Raw genomic sequence first — 18,218 nt, forward strand, 5'->3', positions numbered from 1 at the left:
GCCTAGAGAGTTCTGGAACAGTGTGATGAAAAATATGAATGACTGCTTTTGGCTAAGATTAATGGCCCACACACCTCCACTTTGATATAGGCAAATGGTACTTTTCAAGGTCTCGAGAAAATCACTAAACCGAAACGCTAAACTTTCTGCAAATATTATTCAAGGTGGATCAAAATGATTACATTTGTCGAGTAAAACTGTAAAGGCATTGGACGAATCCAAGCAATTTTAACCATTTCAATGTCAACACCCTCCCAATTTAGTCGTTATATTAATATAGCAATCGCTTCTCTAACCTCCTGACACGCGCTCTAGAAGTAAACTGCGTCGAACGTCATACCAAATTCAACGTGATTTAATAGGCTGAGCCTAATTTACATTAGCAAAAAAACAAGCATGTGGCAATTCGATTATCCAAATCATTCCACTCAGTACAACGATTGCTTCGGCGATGGTGTACCATACCGATGTATGCGTCTGGTTATTAAGCGTAATCGTTATTTGGACCTCCCATGAGCTAAACGGAGCCACATATGTGTGTGTGTGTGAAAAGACCGAGCACGCAGAACATCAAAAATACGTGCTCATAATCAATGGTTGCAAATCAGTACAGCAAGCGGGCTCGGGCGCAACTGCTGCTTGTAGGTTGAGAGACACTTTGGCTGCTGTTCTTTCAGAACCCGTTTATATAATTCCCAAGCAAATGTACAGTACACCGCCGATTGCTTTAAAAAAACTGAAACCAGTGTCAGCAGATGGAGACTTGAGGACAGTCCCGTCACGCACAAAGGAGCGTGTTAGAATGAGAGGATACGGAAACACGAGCTGAACTTGGGAGTTCGCCCGTCTCTCGCGTCAGTCCCTGCCAGTACTTCAGCCCTCATCCCTACTATTTTGTGCTTTTGCACCGATCGCCTTTCGTCGCGGTTTTGCAAGACTACTGCTCCCGGAATATTTGCGGGCGTCCGCTATTGGTTAATCGTCTTCATCTGTCAAGCGGTGTAGGCGGGACTCGACTCGCCGTAGCTCCCCAGAGGAAAGAGAGGCTAAAGCTGCACTTTTCTGTTCTGTTGGAAGAGCATCTCTCTGGCGCTCGCTAACAGTTACACCTTGTCTCGGCAACGGGATCACGGAGAACTGTGGGACTTGACTGCAGGAAACGCAGCCGTTCACGCGCGAGGAGCCTATATAAATTGCACGCCTCACCTGGATAAACCCGCCTTCATACGGAGAGGAAAAAAGGAGAAGAAAGCTATTTCGAGTGTCGCAGCACAGCGGGCTGAAGGAAGCGAGAAGAATATGATTCTCAAGCAGTATTTGTTCTTCGCCCTTTACTGCTTCTGCGGGATCGTTCTAAAAGGTACGCGCGGTGCAAAGTTTTAAGCATAAAGTACGCCGTGTCACTTTTATTGGCGCCGGGCAACAGCGTGAACGTCTGGCGGATTCGCAGGCATTCCTGGCACGTATCGAATGGCGTGCATGGTCGCAGTTTCAATCTCGCGCATTGTCTCAAAAGCCCATAATGTGTTGGAATGACGTTTGTTATGTTTACATGATTGTTCACGCTGTTTATTTTAGCTCGGGGGGTATGGTCTCCACCGTGAATTCTTACGGATCAACACCGCGTGCATACGAACTCAATTCGTGTCGTACGCGCGCGTCTGTGGTTGTGTGCATACATTTTTAAACTGTTCATGCGGGCTTATGTTTAGTGCTATTTTAAATTATTCACCGTGAAAACAAGTTTGAGACCGATGCCTTGTGTTTAAGTTTGCAAAATGGAGGAAATGCTGTGATTAAGGCATCGTTTGATTTGAAAGCGCGTCTCTACGAAATCAACACAAAAAGATATTGTTTAAAGACGTGTGCATGTGTAGCACGCCTTTAGCGGGAACTTTTGTGATATATCGACTCGGGCTTTGTCTGTGGAATATTAGATAGCCTATGTATCTTCGAAGGCAGCATTAGTCAAACCGCGCCGTGTTTTGTGCTTAAGTAGCTGGCGCATTAACATGATGTACAAAGCGGTATGGAAAATCTTTTTGCCTGCTGAACATCACGACATTATCAGTGCATTTAATTATATCATTAGAAAATTGGAGATTGACCATGCCTTGTGGGCACGTGTTTGAAATGTTTTAAATACATTTTTTGTTTATTTTCTGGTATTGTCTGTGGGTGTTTAACAAATATTTTGATTATCACTGTGTTGAATATCAAAGCTGTTTGACGAAACAAGTGCCTGGTAGCTGGTTTGTTACGTCAAATTGACATTTATGCATTTTGTATTTGAACTTCATTTGGACGGATTTGCTTGTGTAGATTAAGCTATATTTGCATCGGCTCGTGCCATATCTCCATATTAAACTGTGCCATTAAAATGACATTTATTTTTCGGGTTTTCTTGGGGGATGATGATTTGCTGCAATCTATCCGCTGTACCAGTTCATATTCTGCACTGACGACTGTATGGTATTTGCAATAGTCTGCATCTTGGGGTCGTGGTAGTATCAGCTTTTCTGTGTTGCTGGAAACAGTTTCGCTGTTTTAATAGCGCGGGCGGTGAACTGTAAGCTAGATATGTGTTTTGCACAGTTGCTATTTATTTATGAATTTTGAAAAATATAAATTATCCAGTTCCCGTGTTTACTCCGCTTTTCATTCAGTGGGTGGTTACTGAACGCATCGTAGCCTAATCTGCATACACTGAATATCTGGATTGAAGTGCATGTGCAGTTATTTCAATTTCAATCTAATATCATTCGTTTCGCTCCGGGCGCTGGTGCTCGCGCTTTTCTCGTCTGGTTCACGCCGCTGTACTGTAAACATGATCAGCGTTGCAAGGTCAGGATGTCAGTTCGAGGCGTTGACAGCCCGTGACAAGAATACATTGATAATAGTGAGCCCAGCTATGCACACTGTGCGTGTGTGTATGTGTGCACTGGAATTTAAAGAATACGCATGTACGCGCACATACACGCGCACGTATGGAGGTTGTTCGAATCCATATGTAGGTTATTGTGACTACAGAATATTCTTAGGACTGAAGAGAGGTGGAGGAGTGAAGGGGGGGGGGGGGTAGTGGAGGATACATGTCCTGTCGTTCATCGCCAAAAAAGATGAAGAGATTCTCCTTTGGGTTCTCGAATTAATCCCGACTAAATATTTAACAGACTTAATAAGTACATAATTTCCCAGCAAGTTAATGGATACTGTGAAGGTCCACCAAAGCAACACGCCATGTAAATTGAGTTCAGTGGTCCAAGGGAGCCAAACACATGTCGATGCGAGGCTAATTTAGTTTAGCATGCTTCCTCTGTATACATTATTTATTTGCTTTGGAGACGCCCTTATGTGGGTCAGTGTACGCGGCTCGTGCTTCCGGGCGGTAGCCATATATTCTGCTCATTACCGACGGATGCTGTTCTGGTTGGATACGTGGCTCGCGGCTTCAGCGCCAGTCCCCCCTCCTGAGTATAATGGTGCTGGAGAACTTCGGGTTTGCCAGCCCCGCCCTTTAACCACTATATCATATCATACTGGCGCCTAGCACAGCACTCCCAACCCCCCCCCCCCCCCCCCCACCCACTCCTCCTTCACATCATAGAGGTTCACTTTATCCATTTTCTTCTCCTGTTGTTTCGTATGACATTAAAGTCTTGACTGCATTGTAATGTCTGCAATGTGGGCTGTAACTGCATTATGTCGGTCTACCCGTCTCCGTCTGTCTGTCTGCTTGTCGATCGACATATCGACCCATCCAAATATTACATTACATTGCATTCGTGTGGCAGATGTACTTATCCTGAACAGCTTAACTTCCAGGAAGAAACAGGAAGAGCTTTCACCTTATCCCTATGAGCCAGCAGTACCAGGCTGAAGAACATTCCAGAACGGTTTAGATGGGGAAAAAAAAATCATTAAATCGCCAGTACGTGTGCAACTGTGATCATAATCAAGAGCCAAAACGCTGAATCTGAGCATATACAGATTAAACGAGCCCTCAAAATAGAATAAACTGAACCATAAAAATATAACATTCAAACCATGAAAACTTTTGACTTTAATTAGTACTGAAGGTGGGAGCGTTAGGGGGTGGGGGGGGGGGGGGACCAAGACGCACTGACGTGGAGGGACTTCAGTCTGTGTTGGGCGACGGCCAAAGACTCCGCTGTCCTTCGCTGCCAGGGGAAGATGGTTCCACCACTGGGTGGGGGGGGTGGGGGGTGGGGGGGGACAGACGGGCTTTGTGCCTGGGAGACGGGACCGCTTTGGGAGGGGGGAACCAGTCGCTATATGAGCCTATATCCAGTGTATCGCCTTTTTGAGTCTGTGTGAGTCTTTTGAGTCTTTGAGTTTTTGCATGATAGGGAGTCTACATTTGGATTCTACTTTGTTTTTATGTTGTTGGGAAATTGATTGGAGTGATTGTTCATACCCTGTCGTACTGTCACATGCAGAGCTTTTCTCATTGATGTTCTTGTAAAATGTCTGCCATAGTTACATTTGAATGGTTTCTGGTCTAATTAGTGGTTTTATTTGTTTTGTTTTTGTTTCATATTGAAAAGAGGCAGAATGTGTGTATGTGCGTGCATGTGTGTGGGTGTGTGTGTGTATATATATGATAGAAAATTCTAAGGAAAGAAAGAGGAAAGGTTTGTTTTCCTTTACATAAAGGTCACCCAATGAGAATTCATCAGCTCAGTGCAGACGGGCCTTCTAAAGCAAAAAGTCAAACAGTTTTGACCTTTTCCCTCCTCTGGCGAATCTGTAAATACGACTGTACCAACAGGAGACGCACCGACGGCAAACGCCAAGCGGCGTGCGTTTTTCCGCTGAAGGTCACGGGTCGGCGTGCGGGGAGGGGGGCGGGGGGGGGGGCGGTATCTGGATCTGGAACTTCCGCACTCCGTTCACTATTGTCCAATCGTGACCGTCGTCGCCGGCGACCCACACGGCTTTGGTAATCGGAGCTGATTGATGGCCTTTCTCAGGGCGTCGCTTGTAATGGGTTGGCGTCGACGCCAAGGCTGAGGTAATACGTTTATTTAATTCTCTGCGCCCTCCGCCGGCGGCAGGCGAGGTCGTCTGAGTGGGCCAGCGAGCGGGAGAGCGAGCGTTCGGCGGAGTTCCCGGCTGGCACGGACGGCGCTGTCGCGCGGGGCGACCCGGCGATACGAGGACCGTTCTCGACGCCGCGACACAGACGGGGGGGGGGGGGGGAGGGGAGGACGCTCCCCGAATACAGAGGGCGGCCCTGTTGAGCCGCGCGTGTGACTGAGGCGCTCGACGCCCCCCCTGCTCATCGGCGCGTGGGGACGGCGGGACTGGGCGCGGACGCTCGGCAGGATTAGCGTGCCGGGAGCGGAGCGATCCGTCCGTTTTCCCCTCCCGCGTCCCGCGCTGGCGTTAGTTTGGAGGGCCGAAGAGAGCGGTCAGGGAGTTCACGGGCTCAAAGTGTGCCCTCATTGGCTGAGCTAGCGGCCAGGCCTGCTCCGGTGCTCTAAGGTGCTTGGACCTTTTTATATTGACAGTTTTTTTTTTCTTTCTTTTCCTTTAATTACAGTCTTCACCAAAAAAAAAAAAAAGTATATGTAATCACGTCCGTGTGTTTCGTTGACCTCTGCGCGATAGAAGATTCTGGATTATTGGCTGTTCTCAGTGTGTTGGCCGGCTTCCCTGGCCCCTATCGAATCCTCCTGTTCCCCCGACGACGACCGGGCTCGGGGTGAAAGGTCACGCCGCATCGATCGCCAAAATGATTCACCTTGCTGCTGACTCTCTCGCTCTGCTTCTCCACCACACTTCAATGTGCTTCATTCATTCATTCATTCATTCATTTATTTATTTATTGTTTTACTATTTTCCGGGAGCTTGCAATTTGCCCTGACATTGACCTTTTTTGCGTGTGACACTAGTTGAGGGAGGCAGCTACGGTACAGGGTGGCTGTGTAGTTTAATGATTATGGAACTTGGCATGTAACTGAAAGGTTTGCTGTTTGACACCCCTGGAGCCAATCAGAGATGTAGGACGTGCTTGGGGGACCAATGGTGTGCTTGAAAGGTGGTAGTATTTGAATGCACACACTGGGAAGGGAGATAAAGCTGGGAAAGGTATAGTCACCCCAGCCCCCCATATTATGTTGGTTGGAGGAGGGAGAGTCTCATTGAGAAACACCCCGTTGAGAAATGGAAACAACGCAGTGACTTGGTTTTAGTGGTATTAACACGTGACTTTGTCTAAAAATGAAAATAAACAAACATGGACTAACTGTAAAAAGAAAGAATTATAAGAGATTCTACTTAGGAAAGTAAAATTTTGTTCTTGTTGCATAAACTCCCCCTGTGGACTGTGTGTGTGTTGATGTAGTATATTTGTCCTGAACGATGCTAAAATGCCGATTTGTCCTGGCGGTCTGGCGGTCCGTCAAGTTGACGCTGCCCAAACGGCGGTTGCATGTGCTCGAGCGTCAGCTGCCGTCAAGTTAATTAAGAGTTCCCTGTCCCTCGTGGCTTTGACTCTCTCTCTCTCTCTCTCGCTCTCTCTCTCTCTCTCTCTTTCTCTGTCTCTCTCCCCCTCTCTCCCTCTCTCTCTCGGCCCCACTGTTGATGGTGGGATATCGGCCCCAGCGCGTCTCTGCCCGCCTGATGCGTTCCCACGCGACGGAGTCTTTCTGTACCGGCTCGGCTTGGCTCGGCTCGGCTCGGCTCGGCTCGGCTTGGCTCGGCTCGGCTCGGCTCGGCTTGGCTCGGCTTGGCTCGGCTCGGCTCGGCTTGGCGTAGCGAGCGTGTGTGATTCTGGACCTGATGGCTGTGTTTCACTGGCGAGGCGGGTGAGAGCGCAGGAACTGGGAAGTGGCGTGTCGGGCAGTGTTCTCAGAGCTGGGTGATCCTGCAGAAGCTGAAAAAAATCACACGGGGAAAGCAGGCGACTGTGAGACTGTTATGGGACACGCCTGAGTTTTTATTTTTGTATATTTTCGCACCTTTGCTCAGTGGTGTGGAAGGCAGGTTATGTGTATACTGGACCCTTTGATTGACTGGATCTCTGCTGCTTGTAGCTTTGGCAAACAGCTGGACTTTGTGGTATTAATGACCACGCCTTATACTGTAGACCAATAGAGGGCTGTGCCTCCTTGCACTGTAGGCCAATAGGGAGCTGTGGAACTGTGTACTGTAGGCCAGTTGTACTGCATGGGGCCATTGTATAAACTGAATAGGAACTGGAACTTGCTAAATTGCTAGCGTCTGTAGGGCTGTGCAGAGTTGCCTGTGCTCGTGTTCGCGGCTTCTGATCGCGGCTTCCCGCGTCTGACACCAAATGGGCCGCACGGGCCGCCAAAGCGGTCGACGTGGAGGCGCCCGCTGGTTTTCAGAGCGAAGAGAGCAGCCTTTCGTTTTGGGCCACGGCTACCTGCCTGAACCTTGTTTTTTTACACGCGTGTGACCCGCGTCGCTCTGAGACTGAAGCGCCCCGGTCCCTGCCCCCTCCCGCTGTGAAGCATTCCGCGGCGTGGTTTCTCTGGGGAGGCTAAAGGAGGGCTGGGCGAGGTCCCGTGGGAGCGGGCGAGCGAGTGTCACGGCTCAGCGGCAGGCATCCTGCGGGGGTCCGGTGTGGGCGGAACGCCAACCGCACGCCACCTGTCAGCGCCCCCCACACCCCCCCCCCCATACCCCCCCACCCCCCCCTCGAGGGGCAGCCTCAGAACCACCGCGAGTAAATCGCACAGAGCTGAGGAGACAAGGGCGAGGGCTGGCGGAACATTCCGGAACATTGTGGAACTTCCGCTCCCCACCAGCAGCATTAGAAACTGTGCTAAAATTTTAAAAAAGTCTGCCCAGCCCCCAACCTCCCGCCTTGACATGGCTCTTTGTTTAACTGCTTACAAGTATGCAAGTACTCGAGCGGGAGGGGAGGGGGGGGGTGTCGGAAACTGAAGACACCCAGCCCGCCCCCCCCCCCCCATACCCCGCCCGCCCATCTCCGGATCAGCATCTGCTCAGGTGAGCCAGGCGGCGCACACGCTAATATGCTCAGACAGGTGAGAAATGGAGTAGGGGATTAGGAGCCATTTTTGCTGACTGTAAGGCGGTTTCCTTGGCTGTTAATTTCTCCGGAAAACGGCCAGAGGAAGCGACCAGGCCTGCCTCTCGTGTCCCTCCTCCTCCTCCTCCTCTTCCTCCCCTGTCCCTTTACTGCCCCTCGTTTGCGTTTGTTTATTTTTCTCCGTGGTGTTGATCAGAAGGACGACAGATGGAACACAGCACCACGGCGAAGCCCCGCCTCCATTCTTTAAAAAAACGTTTTTTTTTTTGTTTTTTTTTTGGAATGCTTCCCAGGCATTCTCATGTTACAACATTCATTAGAACACCGTTAATTATTTTTTTCCTCTCTCCGCCAAAGCGTTCCGTCTCACCCGCTGCTTATCACGCCACAAGTTTCGCAAATTCGGTTAGCAGGGTTGTAGGAGAACACTTCGCATGCATCTCAGTGGATGACCTGGCAGTGACCCTCCCATGCCTGGGCGACTCTGGGTGTCGTTGCCATGGAGCTGCTGGGCACAGACTGCAGCAGCACTACCCGGATACACAACCAGACTCCGGGGGCGCGTCCACCCTGCTCTAGAAACAGTGCCTTAATGGGACGAGCCACCCAGCAGCCTCCCTGAAGGGTTCTTTTGAAGAATGTCGCTCTCTTAGTTCGGTAGAACTTTGAGAAGTGGCAGAAGCTATGCTTGGTTGGCCATGGATGGAGAAGCGCTAGATGACAGAGGAATCTTATTTATTTATTTATTTATTTTTTTCCCCCCCGTCTCGTCGATGTCACGAGAACGTGACGGTCGCGGAGACTGCGGCCCGCTTTTCTCCTGACAGACGGCAGCTGTGACCCGGAGGATCGCCTCCCGCCTCGTGCGCCCCGAGAACCCCGTTTCCGCGGTGACAGGTGCGATTTCCCCCGCGATCAAAGGAAAGCCGCGCTTTTGTTCTCTCAGATCTTTATTTTAAAATAAATAAATAAATAAATAAATAAAAAAACGGGTGAAGGGTTGTTCAAGAGAGAGGTGTGAATATTCGGCAAGCTGTTCGGTCCCCAACCCCCCCCCCCCCCCAAAACCCCCTCCCCCGCACCACCACCCCCCCCTTCCTGGTCGGAAGTTCTGGGTGAGGTTATTTTCTGCTCGCGGAGATTAAATTAAACGAATCGGAGCGCGATCATAAATCACAGCACGCGGAGCGCGCAGACGCAGATGATCATTACCCCTAAACGGCCGCGTTGTGGAAAGTGTTTGAAAGTGTAAACAGAGGCGTCTCCCGCGCTTCTGAACGGCGGGACCTTTGTCTCGTGGGATTACGTTATGCTGAGGCGATATCCGATTAACCTCCTGGCCGTAGTTGCTTTCATAATCCTGCACCGCGGCCAGAAAAAAATTGCAGGAATTGATTCGCGTAGATGCAGAAAATTGCAGCTTGGCACAATTGGCGTCGATACAATGTGGTTATTATTGCTTTTTTCTTTTCTTCTTTTTTTTTTTTAATTACACCATCACTGCAAGACCCGACATATTTTGAATGGGGTTAAAAAAACGAGACATTGTGAAAACTCAGTTTTTTTTGTTTTTTGTCTTCAATCCGAAACTCCCCTTCTCTGTTCCCCTAAGATTATGCGCTCTGATATTGTTTAGGGACCTTCAAAACCAGAGGCAAGGCTCTGACATATAAAGCAGGAGTCAAAGAGATACTATATTAGATTTTATTTCCTGAAGGAATGTCGATTCGGCGGCCGACGGCGACGAATAACAACTTGTTCCCGAGTAAACGTCGGCGCTGGCACCCTGGGGGACCGCGGCCAATCCGCGGGCTGTTTCCGTCGCCGTGGTTTTTTAAGAATTTATTTAGGCAAATTAGGAATTTGTGCATTTTACCCCCTAAGCCCCCATCCCCTCCCCTCACCCCCCACCCTCCCCCCGCGGAGTGGAAAGCCATCTTTGAGGTATGAGGGATACGTGCTGCTGTTGCTGCTCAGGCAGGGGTTTGCCGAGTAAGAAAACGCTGACGGGTGTGTCTCAGACTGTAGACTTACGTGAGTGCACGCCCCCTGCTGCACTGGAGGTGTGATGTCACATGGGTAGACGTCAGATGTGATTGACAGGCAGGATCCTGCCCTCCTTTTTTTTGTTTATTTTGGACCGGGAGGTTTTCTGCCTGTTGGTATGTGAGGTTCGGTTACCCGTTGGCGAGCGTACGGCTGCTGTGAGACAGCCCCTGGGGAAGCGCGTCGTTTGAGTGTAAACGACGGACGCCATTGGCTGACAGGGCGATGGGTTGTTTTGCGGTCTGGATCCCTGATGGTACAGTATGTCCCTCTCGTGGTAGCTATCGCCTAGCGGACAGCGTGATTGGAGGAGCAGGTGAGGGTGGTGGAAGCGTGACGAGCGTCGAGGGTTTCTGGCGTCGAGCGCGAGCGCGCGTCTGGCTTACCGCTCTCCGATTGGCTGCCTCGCGGCATGTTGGGCGAGGGTGCAGCTGCACGTCTGTCTTCCCGCCCTCTGATTGGCTGCCTCGCGGCATGTTGGGCGAGGGTGCAGCTGCACGTCTGTCTTCCCGCCCTGTGATTGGCTGCCTCGCGGCATGCTCGGTAAGGCTGCTGCTGCATGTCTGTCTTCCCGCCCTCCGATTGGCTGCCTCGCGGCATGTTGGGCGAGGGTGCTGCCGCACGTCTGTCTTCCCGCCCTCCGATTGGCTGCCTCGCGGCATGTTGGGCGAGGTTGGCGGGACCATCTGCCCCGTGTGGGATGGAATTTCACACCTGCGACAAGAATAAACAATCTATTAATCAAAGACATGGGACAATCTGTACATGTCAATACACGCGCGCGCACACACACACACTGCCGTCTGCGCACAAACTGATTGAATAGGCTACAAACGCCGCTTCTTTTTTTTTTTTTTTTTTTTTTTAATCAACGCTGTTAATTTATTTTTCTGTTCAGCCATATGGAGGGAGTCTGTTGTTGTTTTTTTTTTTGTTATTTCGTTTTCAATTAAAAGCTGAATAATTCCTCCTCTATTCCGGTGGGCGAAAATATTGTTGTCTAAATGAAAAACACGAACGCGAGCGCTCGAGAGAATCTTCCGGAAACGGCCGCGCGCTGGTCGCGATGGGCAGCCGCAGGTATACGCGTCACTAAAGCTGCGTGAGCCGTTAAACGCAAAAGCCTAATGAAAGGACGCCGAGGACCAGACCCGAACAGAGCGACCGCCAACGTTCGAGGCAAGCCGACTGGAATTAGTTTTCAGTTCGGAGTCCGAGAAAGAAAATGGACAATAAACAAGCTCACGGTGAGGCTTGAATTTTTGAAAAAGCGGGACTTTTTAAAAAGTCTTAATTTGTTGTATAAATCGACAACGAAGCGAGAAACGAGCCGCCTCTCGCCGCGTGAATAATAATAAGGACTTGCGCGGTGTCTGATTGGAGCCGCTGGCCCGCGGTCAGAACGCGTGCGTTGACTAAACGCCTGGGTGACGCATCAGCTGCTTTATTGCAAGGGAGGCAAAGAGCTCCCACTGACGGTGGAATTATCTCTATTTTTTATTTTTTTTGTTAGACGCTTGATTGCTGATAAAGCTTTGGAAATTGGGGGTGGGTAGTTGCAAGAGAAGACCAGTGAAGAGTCCCACAGAAGACGGGGTGGGGGGGGGGGGGGTGGGGTTGGCCTGAAGGGGGCCAGCAGAGTGACATGGGTTACATGACCATTTTGGGCGATAGGAGGAAGACCTCATCTTTGATTTCCAGCACTTTTTGTCAAGCACTTTTTTTTTCCACCCTTCTTCCTTTTTCCTCAATGAAGTGAAATGGCTGTTTGAGATGCTCTGTCCAGCTTGCCAGGAACTTCCAAGACCTTACAGTATTTCCGCTGGCCTCGGGCAGTACATTAAGTGGTGTGTTTTACAGTGCGAGCACTTGTACATTTCCTGTGGCTGTGCGTCATTAATAATATAAATAGTAGTCCCCCTCCATTTTGAATTCTACTGACCTCACCACCTGCTGGACATATGTGTGACTGAAAAGTAATCGCTGTCTTTGTCTCTCTCTCTCTCACTCTCCCTCCCTCTCTTCCTTTTAGAGAGAGGAGGTTTTTACTCTGCTGTTGACTGTGGGAGGTATCTGGCTGAGCCAAGCTCACAGGTTCAGATTTCAATAATGTTAAACATATCCTGAACGTTGGCAGATTAATAAATAACTTTAAATTGATGTCTTCAGGCATTTTGTGTTGTAAATGTACAGGGGGGGGTGGGGGGTGGGGGGGGGATCTGAAAGGTCAGGCAGCGGTCTACCCACGATGTGGCACTAAATTAGCGGCAGGAGTGTACAAGTGCTGCTCAGCCAACTGCCAGTCTGAGTTTAAATTTGCGAGATTTAAAATAGCATGGAATACGTGTGACAGTTTAAAAAAAGAAAAGAGTGGAGACAGCCGAATTGCAGAACAGAGCCAGAATCCGCGAAGTACCACTGCAATCAAAATCTATTACGGGACCACGGGGCGGGAGGTGGGGGGTGGCGGGGGGGGGGGGGGTGTGGTGGGGAAGTGGCTGCAAGAAAGGGGCCGACCGAGTGGAATAATTTCTGAGGCTTTTTAAAAAGAGATGAGCGGCTCCCTGACCCCCCGGTCGCCAATGCATAGTTAATGTTAGCACGTTAGCACGTTAGCGCAGCGCTGCTACCCAGCCAAGGCGGCGGCCCAGAGGACGTCACGCTGCCATCTGTCTCACGCCACCGCATTACAGACCCGTTATAAACAATGCATGATGGGGAAACGGCCTTTACTTATTGATTGGTTCAGCCCTCCTGAAAGGGTGTAAAAAAAAAAAAAAAAAAAAAAAGCCTTTTACGTCCTCAGTGTCTATTAATGTCCCGTGGAGCAGAAGAAGGAAGAAAAAAAAAAAAATCAGATTTTTTTTTCCCTTATTATTTTTTTAACATCCATATGTGCCATGCCATTTGACGGATGACTCATTTTCCTAGCTTGACAGGAGGTTATGTAAAAATATATATATTTTATTAGACCTTCTGGTTTTTCCAATTAAGCCGAACCTATTGGTGCCACGAGAGTCCCTTTTGAACAGCGTTTTCAGCCATGCTGAATATTTCAGCCGCTTTCTTATTTTAGTAACTCTTGTGGCTTATTGCAGAAATATATTCCTTTTTTTTTTTTAATGACTTGGCCCCCACAAGCTGCTTCCTCCTGTGCCTGCTGCAGAAAGCCTGGAGAAGCTATTACTGTTTTAAATGTCTTCCAATTATTGCAACACCTACCCTGTCACTTGAAGGGATTTTTGTTTTTCCTGGAGAACCGAAAGGCTTGCCATGCCGCGAGCTATCTATAGGCTTATATATGTATATATATATATGTAGCAGTGGCTGCTGTCAAATCACAGGGCACATTGAGCATTATCCTCGTGTTACAGCACAATGCACACAATTTAATAGACTATAAAATAATGGGGGGTGGGGGGGGGGGACAGGGCTGGCGTAGCTTTTCTGTTCGGGGTTTTTCATCCCGAGCTCTGGCTGGGGCGGTTGAATCGTTAGCCGTGCTAACGCTGTCCCGCGGGTACATCTCCGTGACGGCTCAAACTCGATGGTGCCTTCGCCCGTCTCGGTGCTTGCTCCCGTGGTGGTTCTCCTGCTTAAATTGCAGCTTGTGTAGGTTTTTGCTTTTGCCTGGAAAAAACTTTTTGCTGAATGCATATGCGGTAGGCTAAATGGTACGTTTCTTGTCTTACGCTTTTGTGTGGTTTTAGCGTTTCCTTGAGAAAGTGTCTGGAATCTGTTTGAAGTGGTGTCGACTGATTAAGATGCAGAGAACTCTGAGGCTGAACCTTACGCTCCTGACTGCAGTATCCTCCAATGCCCTCTGCTTTGTAAGCTCTTGGGTGCTCCATTTGCACTGCTAATTTTTGAGGGGAATTCAATTAAAACTTTATTTCACTCACACGATTCCCTGCTTGAGCGGTGCTTAAAAACATCTCCCATTGGTGGTGTGCATACCAAACATAAATAAATTGATCAGTAACGTGTTTGTTTGGATAGATTTGTCGTCATCCTTGTTGATCGGCTACAATTTTCAGTTTGTGGTCTTAGGCCACAATAATTACTTTCCTGCCTCTTGCTGAATCTCTGGCTTCTTCTCTAAGGCCGTGGTTTTTTTTTTCCCCTTTTGAGGAAAATGGCTAACATAGATTCCTTCTAACTGCGTTTATTTCGAAACCTTCAGAAAGGCTCTTGTGCTGCTCAGGGTGTGTCCGGGTGCTGATGGAAGCTACCCTTGAAAGTGGAAAATGAAATGCTGAATGCGGACCCTGCTAGCATCCTACACACATGACAGGAAACCTGCCCTTTCGCTGCTTAAATCAGCTATTTTTAGGAATGCATAGCTTTTGTGACATCATCAGTCCTGCCTGCATCTTCCACCTTTTCTGCATCCTTAATTTGAAAGAGAAAAGAAAGAACAAAAGAAGGTAAAAAAGAAAATAATTGCAGCCACAATCATTATCTTTCACTGCAGTAAATCCTCTGATCTCCTGTCCTCCTTCGATCCCCAGTCCTCCTCCTCCTCTGTCTCTACCCTTCGCTCACACAAAAAAAAAAAAATGGCTGCAGCCTCGGAGTAACGTTTCCCGCCAAAAACCTCTGCGCTAGCGTCTGCCGCCGCCGCGGCGCTGCCTGAACAAGCCCTTATCATTCAGAGGAGCCTCCTGGCATTCTGGGTACGCATCGACCGCCAACTCCAGTCCACCTGCTGTATAACGGGACCTCCGTCAGAGCCGCTAAAGTACGGAGAGTGTTTTTAAATAAAGCAAAGCCGAACGCTATCACGCTAGGCCCCCCCGCGCGGAACGGCTAGGGGAGAACAATGGCGCGGTAATGGCGGTAATGGAGATGGACGTTATGAGAGCGGCTATCGCTACACGGGAGAATTGGTTTTTTTTTTTTTTAACACGATTCCCCCGCTCCGGTGAGGATTCCGGCCTGTTAACAGGGCCCTTTATGGAGATCCCGGCCTTCTCCTCGCGTGAGTTTTACTCCCGGTTTCCACGGGAACGGATTAAGAAAGCTGATCCGTCCTCTGAGGAGGTTAGGAGGTTAAAATGGCGGAGTGGCGTTGGCAGTGCTGCTAAGTGACACTCCGGTGCCCTGCTCTGGACTGTGCCCTGGCTGATGTCATCTCTTCTGTGTCATCTCTCCCTTTCTCTCCCTCTTTCCCTCCCTCTCTCTGTCTCTCCCTCCCTCCCTCTCTCTCTCTTTCTCTGTCAAAGTCACACTTTTACAGGTAAATACAGTGGACCTGTACTTAGGCTGATGTGGTTTTGAAACATTTCTAACTAGATAGAATGCGCTCAGTTGAGTGTTGACCTCAGACATCGACAATCTCCCCTCAGTTTGCACAGTAAATGTCTTGCCCCATTACGTTTTGAGATATTTAGCCTGAAGGTGGCGCTAGAGGAAAGGTCATGGGGTCACCATAATCAATAGGTTTCTTCCTCTTGGGAACATGAATAAGTAATGCAAATATCATGGGAATCCGGTCATAACTTTTCCAGATATGTCAGTCAGAGATGGACAAGAAACAGACGGACGGACGGACATCATTACATAACCTCTTTGGCAGAGGTGGCTGATTTTCCTACAGTGTAATGGCAAACCTATTTTGGGAATTCAAATTTTCAGTCCAGATGACGCTGTCAGCATTTTAACTGCGATTGTGGCCTGGATTCAGCTGACATTTGTCCTAACTTTGACTTGCAAATAAGTGCAAATATACGTTTTTTTTTCTTGACAAATATGGTTTTAAAATGTGGTTTTGATGGCTGAACTGTCCGTTCAGACATAAAACAGAAAAGACTAACACTTCACGACTAGACTAACATTTCAATCTTTTAATAACCTTTATTTCAAAGTCAAAGTTAAGATCAAGTGTTGATTAAATCTAGGCAAATGCTACTGTCAGCAGACCAGCATTACACAGTATTATACCGTAAAAGGCTCACTGTTAAATCCAGTCCTTCAGAGTTTACATTGGGACCACAATATAATCTATTAGATTTGTCCGAGTTGACTTTACACTGAACTGATCTACTATACCACTGAGTGGAGGGATACTGAGCTTTAAAGTAATATAAAAAGGGGGAGGGGGGGGGAGGTGGAAGAGGAGTGGTTTTGGGGAACCGGCAGTGCCTGTGCGGATCCGGGCTGGTTCTCACAAGCTCATCCTTCCAGACTCCATGTGCGATGCACACGGACCAAGGCGACTGTTTCGTTCCCCTTGTGGCTCACAGTGGCCTTTGAAGCCCTGCTTCTTTTCCTGGCCCTCATCCCGGGGGCTTGTGGGCCTTTTGGGGGCCGGGGAGGGGTTGGTGGTGGTGTAGTGGTGTGGCAGGGCAGGGTCCATGTAATTTCCAAAACCACCCCCCCTCACATCAGTTTGTCAGTGGATAGTGCCCCTCTCCCTTTCATTAAGGATGACTCGTTCCTCTTTTCCTCCCATCCCTCTCATGTTCCTTCCTATTTTTTTTTTCCCCCACCAGCAGCATTTTCCACACAGCCTTCCAATCACCCCCCCCGTCCAAAAAAAAGTAGAAAGTGAAAAAGAGAAGGGAGAACAGCGTGTGTGCATGCATGCGTGTGCGTGTGCGTGTGCGTGTGCGTGTGCGTGTGCGTGTGCGTGTGCGTGCGTGTGTGTGTGTGTGTGCGTTTATTTCCCGAACGTGGCTCCTCCAGCATGGCTTGTGTTGCGTAATGAGGCCTTCTGGACCTGGCTGTGCACCGCGAGGATGTTCCCTAAAACCTGCAGCCCCCCCTCTCCCCTCACCATCGCATCGGGACCGTCTGACTGCGGTACACAGTGTGCGAGTTCCCTGAGCTTGCCCGCCCCCGCCCCCGCCCCCCTCTACCCCCCACCCCGCACAGCTGGGGCCCTGGCAGAGGAAGAATAAGTATGACAAAAGAGGATTAATGAAACCGGTGGGGGTTGAAGGGGGGGGGGGTGAAGGCCCCCACCACCCCCACCAGGGCCGGAGCAGATTTTCAGAGACTGATCCTCACACGTAGAGCATCAGGTGAATGACCCAGAGAGATCCCCCCCCGCCCCCCCCCAAAAAAAAAAAACCCCACCCCGCACTCTACTGTGGATGTGCTTGCTGACACAGACTGGAACCGTCAACGTTCCGCGAGCCTTCGAGATTCGCCGTGTCCAACCGCCAGCGCTGTGCTTTCCGCCAATGAGAACGCTCGGCTCGGACGGCTGTATCGAACGGGGCCCGTCTTGAGCAAAGCATATTGGCAAAAACGTCAGGGTTGTTATTTGTGTTTTTGCAGCCATGATACGCTCCAGATCGTTCACAGGGCCTGAATAAGCTTCGGAGTGACAGTGCCAATTTAGTGTTTGCTTTGTTAAATTTCCTTATTCAGGTGAGTGTGCATTTTCAGTGCCACGCTGTACGTATCATTCCTTGCCAAAGGAGAGTGCTCTTAGAGTGAATTACAAATGTGTTTGAAGTAGTGAAGTTGTAACCAATCAATCTTTAGCTTTTTGGCATGGACTAACCAAATAGGTTTCGACACCTTACTCGCACTGCCAGAAGATTACAGAGTCCAAAATCAGCAGCATCATTGTTCTGTCACAGCTAAAATTTGATGCTGTGGAATTTAAGGTTGGTTGAGAAGAATTCCTGGCTTGTGTTTCTTTATTAAATGAGAATGTCTTGATGAAAATCTGTTTTGTTAGTGCTAAATTTAGGATACAGTTTTCATTCATTCATTTTTTTTTTTTTTTTTTTGAACAACGTAGTAAATGACCTGGAAAACACCAGCTGTCAGAAAGCGTGGCATGCAATTATTGTTTTTTTTCAGATGACAAAACCTCTAACTCGATACTCTCTTATTGCAAAGACAGCCAAGGATTTTGAGGTTTTTGTGGAAATTATAACCGTTGTGAAAATGAATCATTTTGACTCACCGAAAAAAACAAGGGTAAAATGTGTCTGGCGGCTGTAGCATCGAGTGTGGACTAATATATATTAAATGAACTAATATATACTGAACCAATAATATATGTAGTGGGCTAATATATATTGAAAGACATAAATAAGGAAAGATTGTGTCCCTAGATATTCTACAACATTTTTTGGGGGGGTTTTTTGAGGACAGAGGTCCACTA

The 18,218-nt window shown here is 48.8% G+C and overlaps 1 protein-coding gene across 3 annotated transcripts in view; it reads left to right on the plus strand.

Annotated features, from left to right (window-relative positions):
• Positions 1-822: 822 nt before the first annotated feature.
• Positions 823-18,218, plus strand: part of LOC118235703 (cell adhesion molecule 2-like) — a 338,507-nt gene continuing 321,111 nt past the window's right edge. For all 3 annotated transcript variants that reach the window (XM_035433338.1, XM_035433340.1, XM_035433339.1), the window contains exon 1: positions 823-1,360. In XM_035433338.1, coding sequence (XP_035289229.1) covers positions 1,300-1,360 — 61 coding nt within the window. In that variant the 5' untranslated portion in view covers positions 823-1,299. The remainder of the gene's footprint in view (positions 1,361-18,218) is intronic.

Source organism: Anguilla anguilla, chromosome 9 (genome assembly GCF_013347855.1).
Source record: "Anguilla anguilla isolate fAngAng1 chromosome 9, fAngAng1.pri, whole genome shotgun sequence".
Lineage (NCBI taxonomy): Eukaryota > Metazoa > Chordata > Actinopteri > Anguilliformes > Anguillidae > Anguilla > Anguilla anguilla.